The sequence below is a fragment of the Spermophilus citellus genome (assembly GCF_964194105.1).
Source record: "Spermophilus citellus genome assembly, chromosome: 8".
In the NCBI taxonomy this organism is placed as follows: Eukaryota; Metazoa; Chordata; class Mammalia; order Rodentia; family Sciuridae; genus Spermophilus; species Spermophilus citellus.
In genome coordinates this window covers 43058153-43080360 of record NC_138189.1, presented here as the reverse complement: position 1 = coordinate 43080360, position 22208 = coordinate 43058153, and the positions used below count along the sequence as shown (strand labels likewise).

Here is a 22208-nt window from a genome sequence, read left to right as displayed (position 1 = left end):
TCATTTTATTCCATAATTTTTTGGCTAAATGAAATTAATTGCTCTCAAACATTTAGTAGTGATTCAGGAGCTGTTCCTAGTTACATACTGGAGTCTTGGTACTTTACTGATTTTAAAAAGATCTTTATTTAAATATATTGATTACAGTATGATTACAAATATTCTTCTCAGGTTGTCTTTAAGTATGTTTAGATTTTTAAAACATTTTCTTTAGTTGTTGATTAACCTTTATTTACTTACGTATACGTGGTGCTTAGAATTGAACCCAGTGCCTCACACATGCTAGGCAAGCACTCTACCAACTGAGCCACAACTTCAGCCCTATATTTGAATTTTTAATATGAAATTTTGCTGTCGGATATGCCTGTATTTAAGCACTTTACAATATGATTTAATACTGATAAAGACAATACCCTGTCATTACTATTTTTTCCCCCTTTGGGTACTAGGGATTGAACCCAAAGGTGCTTTATCACTGAGCCACATCTCCAGCCCTTTTTATTTTTTTATTTTGAGAATGGGCCTCGCTAAGTTGCTTATGGCCTCACTTAATTGCTGAGATTACTGGTGTGTACCACCATTTCTGGCAATAAATGGATTTCAATATATTTATTTTTTGAATCTTGCCCCTTAATCAGAGACTAGTATTTTCAACATATCATACATATACTGGCAACGATAATCCCTACACTCCATTCTTTAACTCTTATGTAGGTTTCTGGTCTTACTGGACTAGATAGAACTATGTTAAATAGTAAAGGCTTTTGGTGATGTTTCCACTTTAGATTTAATTTAAAAGAAAATGCCTATAATGCATTAAGCATCATGTAGTTTTTAGGTGCGAGATGGATGTGTGTGTGTGTGTGTGTGTGTGTGTGTGTGTGTGTGATCATGGTTGAACCCAGAGGGTGCTTAATCACTGAACCACATCCCCAGCCCTTTTAAAAAAATTTGTATTTTGAGACTGGGTCTCACCAGGTTGCTTACAGTTGCACTAAACTACTGAGGCTATCTTCTAACCTATGATTTTCTTGCCTCAGCTTCCAGAGCCTCTGGGATTATAGGCATATGCCACAGTGCCTGGCTGAGATGGATCTTTTGTCTGATTAATGGAGTACCTGCTGGGCATGGTGGCACATGCCTGTAATCCCAGCAGTTTGGGAGGCTGAGGCAGGAGGATTACAAGTTCAAACTCAGCCTCAGTAACTTAGTGAAGCCCTCAGCAACTCAGTGAGACTCTCTAAATAAAAATGGGCAATGGGCTGGGGATGTGGCTCAGTGATTAAGCGCCCTTGGGTTCAATCCCTGGTTACAAAAAGAAAACAAAAAGGAGCTGTCTGATTCAGTTTTATAAGGAATTGGCTTTCTATATTTGATTAAATGTCTTTTAAATATTTCTTTGAATTATTTGCAACAGATATGTATTTGGTTTTAGTTTCAAATGAAAAAATTATAAAAGATGATTGATCACAATGTGGGCAAAGTTAGTTAGAAGGGTTCATTTAAGCTTCTGCTATGTTAAAAAAGTACCCTAAAATCATCATCTCCTTTTATTATTAGATCTGCTCTGTTAGGAAAGAAAGAAAAGCAAAGGTAATGTAAAAAACAAATCTTGGTTTCCTTTTATCTTGGCACAGACTGGTCATTATGAGGCAAGAATGGAAAGAGCCTGGTATAACAGAAAGCCCAGCCTGGGTTCACTCCCACCCCAGCTTTGCTTTTACATACTATTTTGATGGCAGGCAAGTTTATTTACTTTCAGTTTCTTCTTCTATAAAATGAGGGAATACTACCTTAGTTCAATCAATTTTCATAAAAAGAAATAATGTGCATAGAATATCTAGCAATGTCTCCAGACTGTCATCTTTGATAACTGAGTCTTCCTCCTATGTCAGTAGACCAGCAACTTTAAGATAAATAAATGCATGTTATTCACATGTAAACAGATGCACACAGGTACAAAACCAAGAAAAAATTCCGAATAAAAATATATTTACATTTAGTTTTTCAAGAGGCTGTCCTAAAGAGTAGATAACATAAGACTGAAGGTGATCTGTGTATTTCTGTTTGGCTTCTTTTTTTTCAGCTTCTAGACAGGAGATTTTCAAACGAGAAAGAGTTGCAAAAATATGGTGAAAGTTTTCCATCATAACCACATCCCTGGGGGTCTTCTGACTTTCATTTGCTACTTTCTCCACTAAAATCAAAGCAGAAAAAAATATAAATAAAATCTCTGATATGACTATAACCATATTTAGTTATCAGCATAGTGGTGATTCTTTTTTTTTTTTTTCTCTTGTATGTTTAAGAATCAAGCACATTTCTGGACTAAATAATTTTTTTTTTGTCTTGGAGAGTCTTTACAGACACCTGAACACAGTAAGTCATCCTAAAATAGAACCATGTATAAATGGAAATTTAGTATGAGTTTTTTTTTTTCCCACCCCTCTGCAATAAAGGGTACTGAACCCAGGGATGCTCTACCATTGAACTTCATCCCCGGCCGTCTTTACGTTTATTTTGAGACAGGGTCTTGCTAAATTGCAGCATCTGGCTTTAAACATGCAATCCTCCTGCCTCAGCCTCCTGGGCGGCTGGGATTACAGGCATGTGCTACCATGCCCAACATAAAGGTGACTTTTTAAATCAGTGGGGAAATAAACTATTCAAAATGTTTCAGGACAAGGTTTTTTTTTTTTTTTTTTTTTTGTTTTGTTTTGTTTTGTTTTGTTTTTGTACTGTGGATTGAACCCAGAAGTGCTTGACTACTAAGCCACACCCTGAAACCTTTTTTTTATTTTGAGATAGGGTCTTGCTAAGTTGCTGAGGCTGGTTTTGAACTTGTGATCCTTCTGCCTTAGTCTCCCGAGTTGCTGGGATTACAGGCATGTACCACCATGCCTGGCTAAACTGGTCCTTTTGAGTACACTAAATTAAATCCCTATTTCACATCTTTCACTAAACTCCAAGTTGATTAATTACTTAAAATGTAAAATAAATGAAAGGCAATTGAATTAGTGAAATAGTTTATAGCTTATTCAGCTGGCAAAAAAAGTTGATAATACACAGTAATATCTAGCACTGATACAGCATATATAGTAATGGAAACTTTCACCAACTGCTCATAGCCCTAAACAGGTACGAGTTCACCATATCATGGTAATTTGGCAAAAGTCTTGAGATATATACAACCTCTTTGGCCCAGAAATTCTATTTATTTACAATTTACCCTAAGGAAATTTTTCAACAAGTATACAAAGATAAATAAACTAGAGAAAAAGTAAAACATATTAATAGAAGATTTTTAAAATAAATAATGAAATATGGAAGACTATCTAGTCATTAAAATGATTATAGTCATACATATTAATTGACAAGCATGCACAATAGGATTATAGGGTTCAGCAGCTTCCAAAATAGTATGTGTAAGGCATGATAAAAAATTTTGCATTAAAGCACACATGCAGGAACACCCCCACCCCCCACACAATATATATGTGCATATATACTGAGAAGAAGAGTGACACTGAACATTTTGGAAGAATAAAAATTAAGTGTCATTGCGGCTGGGGTTGTAGCTCAGTGGTAGAACACCCACCTAGCCTGTGTGAGGAACTAGGCTCGATTCTCAGCACCACATATAAATAAATAAAATAAAGGTCCATTGACAAATAAAAAGTATTAAAAAAATTAAATGTTATCTCTGAACAATGAGACTACAAATGATTCTTGCTTCCTTCTTGATTTTAAAAAATCTGTTTTCCAATTTTTTGAGGGGATATTTAATAAGTACATTTTATTTTAGAATAAACAGTACAAAGCTAATTTGAATTTTAAAAGAAAAAAAAATCAACCAATCATTAAATCTATCTTTTCTCAAATGTTTCTATTCAAAATGTTATAAGCAACTGATGAAATGATTCCACTTCTTGTGAATTTCTTAGATTTTAAAATTCTTTTTTTAAATTTATTTTTTAGTTATTGGCGGAAACAACATCTTTGTTTGTATGTGGTGCTGAGGATCAAACACGGGCCGCACGCATGCCAGACAAGCGCACTACCGCTTGAGCCACATCCCCAGCCCCTTAAAATTCTTGAGTATAAGTAATCAGTACATTATTTCAAATTAAATGACATGTCTATTCTGTTTCTAATTTGACTGTGGGATTTGACTAGGAAGACAGTGAGTTATATATAGTATTATGGCACTAATCTCCCTGTGCAACAAAAATTGAGGCCTAAGGAACTGAATTGATTTGTTCACATTACATAGACATCACTGCTCATCATCTTTAGAGACTCTTGTTAAAATGCAAATATAATCTTGGAGATCATTTTTTGTGTTTAAAAATGATTTTCAATTTTGTATAGTGATAAGTCCCTATAAACTCTAAAATGTAAGTGGTTTCTGAATATAAATAGGTTTTATGTACTGCTTCCTTTTCGGATTTAAGAAACCTTTAACTTCAGAAAACTTAAAATAAGACTATGGAATATGGAAAAGGAAGGTCATTTGTGTCTCCAATGTTTGAATTACCAGAAATAATGAAAACAATAGTCACAAAAATTCTTTAGAACAAAAGCTTACCATTAACAAACACTCCTCTGATGAGTTTGGTATAAGCTTTATCCAGATCTCCACGACGTTCTGCATTTTTAAAGATTGATTCTGCGAGTCCAGCAAATTCTTCAAATTCAGCAACAAATGGAAGAATTCCTACCTTACTCTTCTTTGAGATCTTTACTTCTTCCATTTGCCTTATTTGATTACTCTAAAGTTAGGCAGAAAGGAGGGGAGAGAAATAGCCAAGGAACTTAGAAACTAAATATAATTATAATCAAATGCATATAAGATGAAGGCAGGGACATTAGTACCCTAGAATATTTGGAATGCTTATTTATAGCTTGAACTGTTAAAGATGAATCACAACAAGGGTAACCAAGAAATACTAATTGTATGGATTTTAAAAAACACTTTTCTAATATGTCTTATTTAAGAAAATAAGATTGAATAAGGAAAAATCAAACAAGACACATTGGAGAATTGTGAACTTCAGGACTGTTAAATAAAAACAATAAATATGCAATTCTATCATTTATGAATTTATGGGCGATTGCCCATTCTGTGTTAGAGCAGATCAGATACCAGAGGACACGTAAGATCTCTCTGGGTTAGTAGAACTGATGGCCATGTGGCCAAGTTTGAGAACAATAGCCATTTCTAATTTTCATCAATCTAAAATTTCTGTTTGGATAGAAAATTTTCTCTTTGGGAGTATAGTAATGCAGAGGGAGGACAGGTATTTCTATTATAGGTTTGTATTATAAAGTTGCCCATCTATTAATGACTTAATTCTAAGTTTAGCAAAGTGCTTGTGCTTGACAGTGATCAAGTGTAAAATGGGGATGTTTTATATAGACAGAATCCAGACACCAGCGTTGAAAAAGACCTGTTGCTTCAATTGTGGAATTATGTAATTCTTAGGGGATCTAGATCTACTCACAGTCAAATTATTTCAATTTCTTCCTATTGTTTAATGTGTCACAAATTTGGAAGTATAATTTGAACATATGAAATGGACACATAATTATTTCAGGTATTAATATAAGAAGGCCCTGTGAGTACTGTCAACTATTTCATATTATCTTTACTAATGTTACCCTTCAGTAACGCTGATATCCATGAGGTGTAAATTTGGATGCAGCGGAGAAGGCAGTGGTAAGACTGCAGGTGCTTGAACCACAATGTCTGGGTTCGAATAGCAGCTCTGTGACTTTTTAACTGTTGACTTCAGGTAAGTCACTTCACCTGCCTAACCACCTGCCTGATGGGAGAGTGGTGGTGGTATGAGATGGTGTGTGCAAAATGCTTAGATCTGAGCCTGGTACATAGTAAACACTAATTATGAATGCTAGTCTATTGTTCTTACTAAGCTTCATATAGGTATTTCTCTGTGTAGCATTTAAAATATATAGGACATATAGTTTGAAGACACTTGAACATTAATAGGAAAAGTGTTTGTGTGTGTAAACTCAGGCCACTGTATATACTAAACATGACCTCACACATGCTAGGCGAGTGCTCTACCTCCGAGCCACAACTCCAGCCTGCAGGGAATGTTTTAAATCCTCTCTGGATTTGTGTCAAGCACAGAGTAGAAAAAGTGCATTCATTTAAGAAAAGGGTTATCAATGAGGAAATTCTAACAAAAGTCACCCAAATTTCTCTCAAGGTGGTTACCCAATCATACTGCCATCATCAGAACGACATGCAGGTTATTCACTGTTTAAGACTACAACTTTAATGATAGCCATGGTATATTATTTGTTCAACTTTTGTCCATGGTAATTTAACTAAGTCAAATAATTCTTAAAGGTTTAAGAGAACAAGTCTGCATCACCATAGTGTGAAGAATCCTGAAAAGCAAGTGAAAGACGGTTAAGACAAGTTCTGGATCACAGAATTCAGCTTGGTAGAACTTGATGTATAAGTGACTCTAAATTTCGCTCTAGTACAGGCAAGGATAGCTTTCTTGTCCTGTTCTTTGAAGAATACTTGATACTTTTTGCTTGGGCACCTGATGGAACTGTAGAACTCAGGTGCTGTTCCACATTCTGTAGTCATTTGACATTTATGCTTTTTCCTCAACACACACAGATCCTGTTTATTACCTTTTCAAATTCTGCATGCCCTAGGTTTTTCTCTTGTTTTAAATGCCAAAATATACAATACATATAACCTTGTTGGGAACATACAGTCTGCCAGACACTATAAGATGTGATTTAAAATAGACAAAGAGATGAATGATAGGCAGCAGGTAGGTCCTTTAGACATATGAAATTTAGGAGATAATGTGAATCTATACTTTTCTCTAGGTTACACCATTTTTCTAGTACCTGTCTTGAGAGTAACAGGACCATTCTTTAATAAGCCATTCTTAATTACACAAGCTATGCGGGATTAGGCTCTTATTTTATGCCAGGTGTGTTAAGCACTTCATTTGAACCACTGTGTTCATCTATCTATTGCCACATCCTAAGTTCTACTGGGTCAAGCAAGAGGTACTCCATGAACTTACGTTTTACTGATAAAAACAACTAAGCCTTTACATTCTGTAAACATGCAGTGTCCTTATGATTTAGCATTACAACTGCATCTGCATCACATGGAACTCATTATCTTAGCCTTTGGTAGCTCTTCCTTTTCCTTTTAGCTGTCAGCCTATAGTCAGACTTAGGCTGACAGCTAAATGGTCAACTTTCATAGTATTTCCAATACCAAGTGAAATCATGTTGGTAGGATTAACAAGTTTATTAAAGAGATAGTCAAGTTTCTATAATATATTGCTTTTATAGTTTCAGAAACTCTGTAAATATTATTTTACAGAGTATATAATAAAATATGTATAAAAATGTATATACTTTTTTATACTTTTACATAAAGTATAAAAAATGAGCCAGGTATGGTGGCATACACCTGTAATCTCATCTACTTGAGAGGCTAAAGCAGGAGGATCACAAGTTTGAGGTCAGCCTGGGCAACTTAGCAGACTCTAGTCTCAAAATAAAATGTTAAAAAAGACTAGAGATGTGGCTCAGTAATGGAGTGCTTGTCTACCATGTAGGAGGCCCTGAGTTCAATTCCTAGTAACCTCCCAAAATAAAAAATACATAAACAACATGGGTTTTTAATTGTCCTTAATATTTTTTTTTAACCTCTCATTATCGCATGGATATTCAAGAGTTAGCTATAACTGAGAGGTTACAGAGTAGAAATACTCAAATGATACATATCCACTTTTAAAAAGTAAATGCATTAATAAGATTAAACCCTTTTTAAAGGATATAATCCAGCTCAATTCAGACCTACAAACTTATGAAAACCTAACAGACAATAAAAAAAGTTGCTAATGATTTTTTTACCCTACTAGAATAAGAAAAATAATGATTACTGGATATTATTATAATAATTCATTCTTAAAATAAAGCAATACAATTATTAAAATTATTAAACTACTAAAATAAAGAAAACTATCAATTAAAATAATCAAAAATTAGCTTTCTCATAAGAATATAAAAAAAAATTGTAACAATAAGCCCACATGACAGTTTGACTTGTTCCATGAAGTCAATGGTCACTGAGATGTCAGTAATCAGTGGCTCTTTTACACAGCTGCTACCACTGTGCCACCTACTCTGGAACTTGCCAAGATTCACAGCACAGCACAGATGGCATAGTGCCATCCCACTAACTGTTCATATAGGTTGACACCAATACCCATTTTTAAGGCTTTGGGGGATGCAAACATTAGAACTCCAAGAGAAAGCTGGAGACCCCTTGATCTAAGTACCTAGTTTTAAGAAATGATTAAAATTATTGTTATAAAAAAAACTTACAATGCATTTGTCAAAGTTTCTTTTGACAGTCACTAAAACATTTCCCAATGTAGTACTTAGAAAAGAAGCAGGATCCACATTTTGTGCAGTCCATACATGGTGACTCATTTTGACTAGCATGTAAAGGGAGTTAAAACTATCAATTTTGTCTCCTAATGCAATTAGGTTGTTTAGTTCTGGCTCAATGCAGCGAAATATTTTAATCATCATTTGTCGAATCATATCTTTCCTGTTTAGAAAATATAAAGAATATAAAAGTTATTATAAGCTTCAGGTGAATTAATTCACAATATAAAAATAACTAAAATTTAGTATTTCAATGAAAAATGTCCAAATTGATGAACTTACTACTGTACAATTTCTAATATAAAAATATTTTAATGAAGGTAAGTTCTTATCGTTCCAATAAGCTTTATGTCATCTGTAAAGATGGATTCTGAAATGTGTTTCATGAATACTAAGAAATTCATTACAATTCAAAGGCTGCCTCCTATAAGCAAATGTCAGAATTGGATGAATCTTCTGTGATTACTAGGAAGAAGAGTTGAAGGGCCACACAACACCAATTTTAATCCAGTAAAATGGACATTCTTATCAGTGCTGTCAGGTTACTGAAAAACACCTGCACTCCTCAATGAACAGCACTTCTCTATATTTCAATTTGAAGTTTGTTTTTTTTGGTGCTGAGGATTAAACCCAGGGCCCTGCATATGCTAGGAAAACAACTAACTGAGCTATATCCCCAGCCCACTAAAAGTTAATTTTTTTTTCCAAAATAAATAAGAGACATTAACAAATACATACTCAGATGACACAGCCAACTGTGTGCTAGAATTATGTTGTCGTGATAACATTCCTCCATCCAGATCCTCTGCTTCAGTCTGTAAAAATTATTTAGGTACTTTACATAATAAAAGACCAACAATTTGACTAGTTTATATAGCAAAAGCCTGCTCAGTCTTAAAATGTCTAGGAGAGAATACACTATGAAAAGTAATGATTTTTTATTGGTAGTATAATGATTTTTTAATGATAGTATTCCTAATGAAGTTATATAATTTAGTGTGCTATTTAAGGATATTCATGAAATGCATTGTTATTAGAATTTTACCTGAGAATTACTTTGGGGTGAGAAGGTGCATTTATCTGTGTGCACATGGTGGGGGGAGGGAGAGTGCTAGAGGCTAGGAATATTAGGAATGGCAAGGCAGCTCAACAAAAAAATGGAAAATGTCCAAAAGCAATTTTTAAAAGAAAATTGAAACAATTAAGGAAACCTCACCAATCACTGTAACAAAACTTGAACATTTAAAAATATATCAGGGGACTGGGGTTGTGGTTCAGTGGTAGAGTGCTCACCAAGCATGCATGAGGCATTGGGTTTGATTCTCAACACGATATAAAAATAAAATAAATATATTGTGTCCACCTTAAAAAAAAAAACTGGAAAAATACTGGCTGGGGTTTTGTGGCTCAGTGGTAGAGCACTTGCCTAGCATGTGTGAGGCACTGGATTTGATTCTCAGCACCGCATATAAATAAATGAATAAAAAAAATTTGTTCCCAGGATGTAGACTCTCTATTTACCTCTTTTATTGTTTCCCTTGCTGAGAAAAAACTTTTTAGTTTAAGTAAGTCCCATTTGTTTATTCTTGTTATTAACTCTTGGGCTATGGGAGTCCTATTAAGGAATTTGGAGCCCGACCCCACTATATGTAGATCGGAGCCAACTTTTTCTTCTATCAGACGCAGCGTCTCTGATTTGATATCTAGCTCCCTGATCCATTTTGAGTTAACTTTTGTGGATGGAGAGAGAAAGGGATTCAATTTCATTTGTTGCATATGGATTTCCAATTTTCAATAGATGAATGGATAAAAAAAATGTGGCATCTATACACAATGGAGTATTATGCAGCACTAAGAAATGACAAAATCATAGAATTTGCAGGGAAATGGATGGCATTAGAGCAGATAATGCTAAGTGAAGCTAGCCAAGCCCTAAAAAACAAATGCCAAATGTCTTCTTTGATATAAAGAGAGCAACTAAGAACAGAACAGGAAGGAAGAGCATGAGGAAAAGACTAACAGTAAACAAAGATGAATGGGGGGAGAGAAAGGGAGAGAGAAGGGAAAGCATATGGAAATGGTAGGAGACCTTCAATGATACACAAAATTATAAGAGGTTATGAGGGGCAAGGGGGAGGGGGGGAAAAAGGGGAGAGAATTGAACAACAGCAGAGGAGGCAGAGAGGGAAGATGGGAGGGGAGGGGAGAGGAAGGGAAATAGTAGGGGATAGGAAAGGTAGCAGAATACAACAGTCACTAATATGCCATTATGTAATAATGTGAGTATGTAACAGTTGTGATTCTGCAATCTGTATTTGGGGTAAAAATGGGAGTTCAAAACCCAATTGAGTCTAATGTATGAAAGATGATATATCATGAGCTCTGTAATGTTTTGAACAATCAATAAAAAATAAATAAATAAATAAATGAAGAAAATAAAGGTCCATCAGTGTCTAAAACAAAACAAAACAAAAAGATATCAAAAATTCTTATAAACCAACAAATAAGCAAACTTATCACCAGTACCATCATTACCAACAATGAAATCCCAACCATTTCTAGCAACAAATGAAAATCAGTCATAAAATGAATTTTTTGTCTAAGGAAAACATTTTTAAGATGACCTTAATTTAAAAAATCACTCTATTTGTACTGTGTTTTTAAGTTCTTCAAATTTTCTATGCTAGAAAATTACTTATGCCACCCCAACGCATGCTGAACAGGCATCACTATATCCACTTTATAGTAAAACTAGGGATTAAATGATTGGCTTAAGGTGTGTAGTTAGTAAATATTATATACATACACATACACATTTTTTTCTTGGTAATTATTTGAAATGTTAAAATTATTTTTTAATAATATTCTTTAGAAAGTAAACACAAACATTAGAGAATGTTTAGATGTAAGACATTCTGGACTATCAGGTGCCCAAACTATCACTGCTTTGATTATTTTATGACATGACAAAATGTTTAAAGATCACTATATCACACATTCTTTCCTTTTCTGTTTGGATAATGAAACTCTGACCACATGTTATTTAGTTTAATTATGTTACAGACTATAAATACCAGTCAAAATAGATGTACATCATACCATAGTTCCAGGCATACTTGGATGTTGCTGCAGTTTGAAAAATTTACTTATGAAGTCCTGTTCTGCCAGACACAGGGGTTCTAGTTCACTTAGTACCTGTTCAAAGATCTAAAGAAAACCAAAATGATCCTATAGTGAAAAAGCTGTATGAAGTACTTAAAATAACATCCCCAATTAATTCCCTCTGTTATAAGGACCTGGATTATACTGCATTGCCTTTGGGCTTCTGTTGGGTTTACAGAACCCCATAGACACCCCCTTCCAAAAATGGTAGGACAAACACAATATAACCCAGGTAACACAGGCCCACAGAACATACTTAAAAAAACTCAAAAGGGTTTTTCTCTTCAAATCTAGGAAGTGGAACACAGAAATAAACTTTTAAAACTTATTTGATTAATGCAGAACCCAGTTAAGCAGTTATTTTCCCTTTGTGGTTATTTGAATAACTTAGAGATGAGAGCACTTTATGACTGAATTATTTTTTTTGGTACTGGAGATTGAACCCCGGGATGCTTTACCATGGAGTTATACTCCTAGTCCTTTTTATTCTTTATCTTGAGATAAGGTCTTGCTAAATTGCTGAGGCTGGCCTTGAACTTGTGACTCTATGTCTCAGCCTTTTGAGTTGCTGGAATTATAGTCATGTACTATAGTGCCCGGCACTTTATGATTTATGAAAATGAATTTTAAAGAAACTTTTATGTTATTCAATTGATAATGCACATTTTAGCTGCCATTTGACTAGTATTTTTTTTTTTCCCAGATTCAATTTGGAATTGGAAAGAAAGACATGGCTAATGTCTTAAAGAAACCCCAAAGAACCTAAATCTTTGAAAACACTTAAAGCAACCGTAAACTGCTGTTAGAAAAGAAAAAGTAATGCTAATGGTTAAGAAGTACTTGTTTTATTTTACCTTATCAAATTTGGTTCTGTCAGCAACATCAAGATCAGATGCAGACATATTTCCCATATCCAACAGGGAAGATGACTGGGATCTGCGATTCCCTGAACTCTGAACACTGAGTTTATTTAGACTAGAAGTAGATCCAGTTAATTTCCCAGAACTTCCATGAAGACCTAAGAAATAATAAAACTTTGAAAGTTGTGATCTTTACAAATAAAAGATCTGGAGTATAAATTAGGGCTACCTCCTACTGTCTTGGTCTTTTAGGACTCACATTACTTAGTGCACAAGGGGCAGGATGTACAGTGTCCTTGTTGTTTAGTAACATTTGTGTCCCATTCCAGTGCATATTGCAAAGAGAAGCAAAACTACACAGATCCATAGAATAGGACTGAAAGGACCAGTATGCTAACTTGATTTTGTTTTATTTCTGCAGAAAACTGCCTGAATCATTCATGTCCACCTTAAATCTGTATATTAGGTCGATCTATATGTAACTGCCAATACTTAATCATTTTGCCCTATAAAAAAAGAGTCAATTACATATAATTCAACTTAATATATTCCAGGACCTAGAAACTCTGCTTTTTCCAGTAAATGAACTACTTAACTCCAGTTCTTTAAAAACTAGAAAAAATAAAGAAAAGCAAAACATACCGAGAATTTACTATACTTAAAACATAAATTAAACGTAATGCATGTATCACTAATCATACTTATTATGAGATATCTGTGTTTATGTTGAATTTAGGTATCTATCATAGCCATGAAGAGAAGTAAGAACATACGGCTGGACAATCTCACAACACCAAGGAATTAAAGGATTCAAAATTTATAAGAAAATGTGATATTTTGACTCAGAATTAAATACAAACAATACATATAATATTTAAAAACATTTTTCTTCAATACCTCTCAGTTAATTTGTACTACTTGCTAATGGTCAGAAGGGACAAATGGAGATCTAATAAACGCAGTTAAGACAAACTTTGGCTTCATTATGCAAATCTGACCATATCTGTAAATTTTTTAAAAATAGAGTTTCTAAATACAGCCTGAAAATAGAAGTTTGATGGTTAAGCCTTTTCATAAATTTCTGACACTAAGTTTTACTACTTGCCATATAATTTCCTATATTACATATTTCTTAGATATAGCCATACCACTACCATCATGTTGGTTTTCTTTCTCCAATACCTGGCAGTTCAAAGCAATTGATATTTCTGGTATTAACTTTTTTAAGACAAATAACTAGTTACTAGACATTAAACAAACATGCATTGAGAATACCTTCTAATACACTAAGCATACTCACTCTCTGTTTCCTGTTTGACAGCACTTTCTTTTCGAGGCAGTGTAGCTGTGATGGATTAGGTTGCAAGCATCAAAGACAAAGACAAGTTAATAAACTGCAATTTGCACAAACCATGCACAAGAGGAAGTTAAAGCTCTAGTTTAAAAGACACATGCAAAGAACCATGAGCATCAAGTAACAAGAAGTGGAAACACATGTTTAGTTGGTCAGCTACTGTTTGAGAAATTATGAGAGAATAAACTTTACTAGTTTTTAATGTACTGTTTTTTATATTCAGAAAAAAAATCTATATTTCTCAACACCCCCACATACTTTTAAATGATTTTTGTTTTAATGCTAGGAAGCTGGTATACTTAAATTTAAAAGGTAATTTGCAAGTTCTGGTTTCTTGAGAAAATGAAGTTCAAGTAATAATTTAATACAGTGGAGATTTATTAGAACGAAGTTGTATATTTAGATATTAACAATCTTTGTTCCTTGAAAGTTCCTGAAAGAAATCTCTACTGTGCTAAATAATTTTGTACTATATCTTATGAAAATTATGTAAGGGATTTAAGACCATTTTAAAATTAAAAACAAATATCGAGCTTAATTACTAATTGTCTTGTGAAAAAGCACATATTTAATACTAACAATCAGGAGATGCGGAAGGGGAAGTTTGAAGGAACAGATTTAATATAAGATTTTGAACTCTTTTAGGGTCATCTGGCATTTCTTTTATTCTAAAACTTTGCTTTATATAATATTTATATATCACTTTTAGAGCTCATCTTGTGAACGATGCTAAACTCAAATTAGAAGTTAATGTGGGGCTGGGGTTGTGGTTCAGTGGAAGAGTGGTCGTCTAGCATGTGTGAGGCACTGGGTTCGATCCTCAGTACCATATGGATATAAAATGAAGATATTGTATCCACCTAAAAAACTAAAAAATAAATACTTAAAAAAAAGTTAATGTGAAAGACAAAAAAAAGAACCATAGAATGAAACAGGAAGCTAAAGAATATAAACATAATTTAAAATTACCTTAAGAACAGAGAACAATGTGCCAGTTGACACCATCCCTGAACACTTCAAGGCAAAAGACCAAGTATAAGCTTTTAGCTTACTAAACCTGTGATACAGATATCTTCCCAGCCATGGCTACCTGAAGCTCAAAGGAATATGAAACAAAAATCCTGCACATTAAAGTGGCAAAGAGGAATTGCAGTAGAGATAATAGCTAGCCAATCTGAACAGTACTTTCTACTGGTCTTTGGTTACCATTATGCTATGTTCACTAGTTTCAGGACAGAGCCTAATATTTACATAATTTTCTTTTTTTAGTAGCCAATAGTGAATACAGAGTTACTAGTAGTGCCCATTAATTATAATTTGGGGTTCATAAAATTAATCAATGTTATTTATCAGCAATAAGGAGTACTACTCAAGTAAAAATTTTAATGTCTTTAAATAATCCCTAGGAGAATATAAACTTAATAAAGATAGGGTCTTTGCTTGTTGCATTCTCAGTACCTATTGTATAATAAGTAATAGGTATTATTATATGTGATTAATGACTAATTATTGAATTACAATTCTAGCCAGCTGTGATTGAGCGTTGTATTCAAGAAGGGTTTTAGCATTAACAAGATTTCTTAGTGGAAAAACAATGATATAATGATTTTGGCACATAATTTTTAAGAATTTATAATATTAAATAGGAGGGAGAATAATAACAAATGAATATATTAAGTAGCTGTCATGTAGAAAAAAATGATGGTGATTTAAAAAATAATTACTAAATTTCCTTTGCCTGCTATTTTATTGAAGTACATTTGTAGGCTATAAAGAAAAAAAAAGTACCAAAATATTCATCCTAGGGTAAAAATTCTTTGCCTCTGAGGATATCAAAGTAAACTTACTAATCAAGCTTATTAATGATCTATATAAAGACCTTATCACATACTTTCCTGGCATCTTTAATATATTTTGAATTATTTGAATTAAGTAGATATTAAAGACTTAAGAGTTGCTTAAAAAGAGAAGGATGTTCCCTTGGCTCTCTATAACTATACTGACTATGCAACTTCCTTTTGTTACATTCTATCTCACTATTCATATCAGAGTTACTAGTAGTGCCCATTTCCTTTTGTTACATTCTTATCAGCAAGTAAAAAGCAATAGAAATTTAAATTTCATTTATAATTACTTAACTTTAATTCACTGAAAAGTTATCTTTCCAAATTTTCAGGTTTCTATTTTAGTTTATAATTACTATTTAAAGTTCATTTAAACATCATTTGGATCATTGAAAAAAAATCTTTAAAAAAACTACATTTTGTCTTATTTGGCATTTAGGTCATTTGTATTTAATTTGAAATTTACTTTTTTTTTAAAATGAATGTTTCCAACTAATAAATTAGATCTTCAGAGATGAACCAAACTGTTTTTATCTTCTGAATTATTTAGTTTTCCTTCTTGCTCTTTTTTAAGTTTTCCTTCTTTTATAGCTAAGATCAAAATAACTGCTACTGTAGTTTTCTAGGCATCACAAAATTACTCTCCTATTCATTACTTTTTAATAGATACATAGGAAAAATATGATTCTGACACTTCTAAAAACTATGGAACTGCCTTCTAAATGTGCATTATGTGAATTTATTTATTTATCTATTTATCTATCTATCCATCTATTTATTTATTCTGTGATGCTGGAGATTGAACCCAGGGCCTTGTGCATGCAAGGCAAGCACTCTACCAACTGAGCTATATCCCTAGCCCTAAAAATGTTTTTAATGAGATAATATAAGAACTTCTCAAGGAGTAAGAAAGAAAAAGTTTAGGTTTCAGGTTAATACATTGATAACACTAAGATACTATTATACTTGATTTAAGTTTATTTTTATTATTTCATTTATTTTAATGTGGCTCTGACTTGTTTTCATATACAGAAGTTATCTCGACATAAAATGGTTCACTAACAAGTGATGACAAATATACTTAATGAAACATTAAACATGTAACTGCATTAATAATATGCTCTTTACTAAAAAAATAGCATAACATATCCACAGTGAAACATTAACAAGAATACACCACTGTTCAAGAACAATTAACCTTTAGGATGAGTTAGCATTTCTGTTTCCAAAAGCCTAATGTCCCAAGATTCTTATCAGTATCTTTACTAAAGTTTATTATATTTACTGACAAACAATTTCTAATGTCTGGTCAGTATAACTAATATATTCATGTATTATTATTATTATTAATTTTTTTTGGTAGCAGGTATTGAACCCAGTGGCTCTTAACCACTGAGCCATATACCCAGCCCTTTTTATATTTTATTTAGAGACAGGGTCTCCCTAAGTTGCTTAGGGCCTTGCTAAGTTGCTGGGATTGACTTTGAACTCACATTCCTCCTCCCTTCGACTTACAAGCCACTGAGATTACAGGAGTGGGCCACCATGCCCGGTTGGCGTTGTATTTTTTAAATAACAGTGAATACAAAAGAATTACCACTAAAGACAGTCTTCTCTGTCCCTAAAGAATAGAAACATGTGCTATCAATTTTCGATCAAGTTTACTAGTTACTGAGTTGCTTAGGGCATAGGCTACTTTCAACAAGCAAATGCTAAACTCATTATTCTAAAGGAGAGCTATGCAGACACAGTGAGGAGGAATACACAATGTAGCCCTTTAAGGCCAGGTTTGGACTTGAATAGGCACAGAATTTCATCCAAATGGAACTCCAGAGATGGATACATGCAAGAGCACAACTTGGCCTCAGCACGTCAGGGTCCTTAACTTGATACTTTCACTGGCTATTCACAAATTACGGCTTTTGTCCATTTAAAATATTTAGAAGCAACAAAAAAATAAATATCGCTTTAGGAAAATAAGGCATAATCAGAGGGAAATTTGGGGCATTTTTATAGTCCCTTGACCAGGGAAAAAAAATTCTTAAACTTTCTCTTTAACTCAAAATAGCCAATGAGAAGTAAGAAGCCAGGAATCACTTTCATTTCTCTGAAAAGAGCAATGACTTAAGAGATCAATGACCTGCACCGTTAGAAAGATCTTCTAGGCAATCAGAAACTGAACTTTCAACATCAGTCTCATAGTCTAATACTTTCTCTACCACACTGTGCTTCATCTTCTCATCAACTGCTTTCCCTATGAATATATATTTTTATATATAGCATAAACACAATTGCTGTCACAAAACCCACAAATTATAGTTTTAATTAGTAAAAAAGTATATATGCTTTTATGAAACATTTATAAATCAAATGTATTAGATCTCCTCTTTCATTAATTCTATTGTATCTTCTTCCATCTTGTTGAAAACATCTTAGAATTACGTCATAAATAAAACCATTTATAATAGGAAGATAACGAACCAACATGCCTAAGCTTACCAAACTTCTTGCTTTCTTTAGTTGTGCCAGTCATCTTGATCTTTGCAACTTCAAAGAAATCTTTGATTTCTCTTTCATACAGTCGGGATAAATAATCCATGTAATTCTTAAAACAAATGTAACATGTACTTCTTATTAATAAAACATATATAACAATTTCTACTTTTCAATCTCCACCCAATCCCTCAAGTTTCTTATAAATTTTTTTTTGTCAAAAACCTTGATGCATTTAATAGTATGTTAAAAAGTAGGCTACTTTCTTTTACACCTTTTTTTTTTTTTTTTTTTTTTTTAACTAGAGACTGAACCCAGGGGTGTTGTACCATTGAGCTATATTCCCAGTACTTTTTATTTTGAGATAGGGTCTCATTACATGGCTGAGGGCCTTACTAAAGTTGCTGAGGTTGGCCTTGAACTTGTGATCCTAAACTGAGGCTCCCAAGTCACTAGGATTACAGGTTTACACCATTGTACCTGGCACCGTTGCACACTTGAAATATTGTTACAATCATACCTGGCAGAATATTTGAATCAGGGAAATCATGTTTCTGCTGTCTTATGTTGTGATGATAGCACAGTACTTTACTTTGTTAGTCTAATACAGGACACTGAAGTGGTTTTGATGTTTTGCTATGACTGTGTTACAATCCATCTCTAATGAATTGTTTCCTTGGGGCAATTTCCTAAGGTCCCTAGGGTCCAAAGAATATGATTTTTCCTCCACATTGCCATGTTGTTTGACTGATAACACAGTGCCCCTGGCAATGGGGAACATTTAGTTTCACTGAGCCCTTGTTGAGCTTGGGTGTTATGGCATATATAAATTATTTTCAGTAAGAATTTAGAACAACTCATTTTCATAATTAATGTGTTTTCTTGAAATGGATTTGGTTAACTGTTCCTTACATGAAAACATCCATTATTTAGCATGCAAACTAATTTCTTTATCATCTCTGCTTATTGTCACATAAAAATACTTATGCCCTCAGGAAGGACTCTTCAACAGTAGGAGGCCAGACATTTTTCCAAATCCCAAGTTTAATGCCATTATATCATAGAGTTTGACTAAATTTAAACAAATAAAGAGAAAAATTGTTCCTAGCAATTTTTAAAAATTTATCAAGGAATCTAAGCTTCAACTTCCTTTATTTTCTCAAATTAATATATCATTCTTTAGAACAGGTTTATGTTCCTGCTTTAAAGATCAGGTATAACTTTCCAGAATTTACAAACTATGTAAACATTTGGATATTTTACTCAGAATTCACTTTATTTATTTATCTATTTATTTAGTTATTAAAGTTGTAGATGGACAGAATGCCTTTATTTTGTTATTTTCATGTGGTGCTGAGGATCGAACCCAGTGCCTCACACATGCTAGGCAAGTACTCCGCCACTAAGCCATAACAGCAGCCCCATGGCTATGATTCTTTATACATGAAGAATCTGGACTTGACTTTTCCTATCCTTCCAAAAAGGGGGAGTTGTGTACACCAAACAAGTGGAAATAGCTATCAGGATTTAATTAGGTATCATTTCTTAGAAAAGAAACACTTATTTGTCTGTTTCCTTCTTTCTTTTCTTCTTTTCTTCCTTCTTCCTTTTAAACAAAATTTCTGTTTTTGATAATATTTCAGCAACCCAACTGGATTATGAAGAAAAAAACCCATAATCTTCCCAAAGCTCAAACCACAGGGTTAAGTAAGATTCCTGGGAAAGAAGTCAATTTCACTTAAAAAGCTCATTAATATTGTCACTCAAAAATATCCTCAGATCAGAGAATAATTCCATAAATCATCACTAGGTAGGCTCTAGTCCTGTTTGTTTACTTTAAATTACATTCATGAATACTGCATTATATATAAAGATAGGACAATAATACTCACTGAGAACACAATTAGGCAAAAAGCTTATTGATTATTTTACTTATTTGAACATTCACTAGGGGACAAAGCACTTGTTGGCACAAAACTCTTAAGGAGATATAATTTGTGTTTAATTATTCAAAATATTAATCCTCCTAAAACTTCAAAAGGCAAAGAATTCCAGTACTGTAAATATTTTCCTTAAGATATGTCCAAATCAGAATTCTGTTGAATGAAAACAGAACAAAACAAAATATAACACAACAGTAAAGTTGTATAATACTTAACAGGCTATTTTTTTTGCTCTTTTTAAATTTGTTCTAATTATACACAACAGCAGAATGTATTTCAACTCACTGTACACAAATGGAGCACTACTTTTCATTTCTCTGGTTGTACATGATGCAGTCACACCATTTGTACAATCATACATATACCCAGGGTAATAATGTTAGTCTCATTCCACCATCTTTCCCACCCTGATCTCACTTAAAATCGTTAGCTAGATAAGATATAAATAAAAACCTTAGGAGATGAAAGTTCTTTTTGTAAAGCATTTTTAAAAATATTTATTTTTTAAATTTAGGTGGATACAATATCTTTATTTTATTTTTATGTGGTGCTAAGGATTGACCCCAGTGCCTCATGCATACTAGGCAAGCATTCTACCACTAAGCTACAACCCCAGCCCCTGAAAAGCATTTTTAAAATTATAATATAAAAGATTATTTTAGCAAGATTATACTTTAAATGGGCAAAGGTATTTTAAAGGATGACAGATATGTGTGTATGTATGTATATGTCTGTGTGTATATATACATATACATACAAAACACTCTTTCTAAAAAAATGTTCTATCAAATACGTTGACATCAATGCATTGATATGAAAATATAGTCTTGCCTCTTTCTTTATATCCTACTTCTCATAAATCTCTATCTAACCCTCTGCCTTCTCCTGAAGTATGAATCTAAGATATTAGATAGGAATTATTTTTATATCACAATTTCAATATTCTCAATACACAAAGACAAAACATAGCACTATTCAAATCCAGGACATCTTTTAGGGTCATATTGTTCACACAATTATTAACACAGCTTATGAGCTTAGATTTTATATTTTAAAATTCTAGTTCACAAAAACTTAAAAAAATTTTACATATTTCTAAGATTTTTTTAAATTAAACTGTTCTTTCAACCAGAACTATCCAGAATACCATTCACTATTCATTTATCTGAATTATATAGGTGGCAATTCTTTAACTCTATTTTTTAAGAAAAGGGGCAAGATATCCAATTCTAAACTAAAGATTATAGCATAAATGCCAGGAAGTATAGTCCCTATGGCTTTCTGCTACAATGGCCATTACTAATCTAAGTCAGACGATATTGTTCAGCAGATCAAAACCCACTGCCCCCCACCCTGTCCAATGTCACACCTAGTGAAAGCCAAACCCTTTCAGTGATCTAGTCCCCTTTCAGATTTGCCCAGCTCCCACCTAGGGATCCATCCCCTTACCCACCATGTTCCTTCTCAACACAGCAGGCCTACTATGCCCCAGGGTAATGCAGCATGTCTAGAAAGCTTCCGGCCAGAGTCCCCATTGCTCACCCCATCCCTGCTTATTTTGTAATTTGTGCTCAAATATCATTTCTTCATGATGCCTTCACTGACTACCCTATTTGACACTGGATCCTTCCCCAAGTCATGACATTCGATTTTAATTTCTCCTCAGCATTTAAGCAGTACCTTCTAACATACAGTATAATTAACTTCTCTAGAATGTACACTGACTGGGAGAAGGTGAACATGTGCCTGTGTCCATCAACCTGACATCTATGTAAGCACATACTAGGTAACTCCATCAATTTACTGAGTGAATATATGAATGGATGACTCTGTTCTTCCCCAAATGCTAATTTTAGTCACTGATATATCTGTCCTAACCTCTAATCCTGTGAAGATTGGCATCATCCTGCTGCTTGTGCCTTTGGAATCTGCCTTTAATATTCTCTTTTTATTCCTACAATCATCTTCCTGGTTCAAGACCTCATTTCATCTGAATATTACATTAGGTTCTTAATTATTTTTCTCCATGCTTGAGGAATGCCATTAGATACTATAAGTCCCATCTTTTCAACATAAGTTCTCACAGCAG

General features: G+C 33.4%; 1 protein-coding gene across 4 annotated transcripts in view; it reads right to left on the bottom strand.

The window, feature by feature from the left end:
- The window catches only part of EXOC1 (exocyst complex component 1), a 66003-nt gene that overhangs the window by 4383 nt on the left and 39412 nt on the right, over positions 1-22208 (bottom strand). For all 4 annotated transcript variants that reach the window (XM_081303352.1, XM_081303354.1, XM_081303353.1 and 1 more), the window contains 7 exons: positions 18183-18288; positions 12480-12643; positions 11563-11670; positions 9202-9278; positions 8398-8626; positions 4589-4772; positions 1998-2197 (listed from right to left, as the gene is read on the bottom strand). In XM_081303352.1, the coding sequence (XP_081159478.1) occupies positions 1998-2197; positions 4589-4772; positions 8398-8626; positions 9202-9278; positions 11563-11670; positions 12480-12643; positions 18183-18288 (1068 nt within the window). The remainder of the gene's footprint in view (positions 1-1997; positions 2198-4588; positions 4773-8397; positions 8627-9201; positions 9279-11562; positions 11671-12479; positions 12644-18182; positions 18289-22208) is intronic.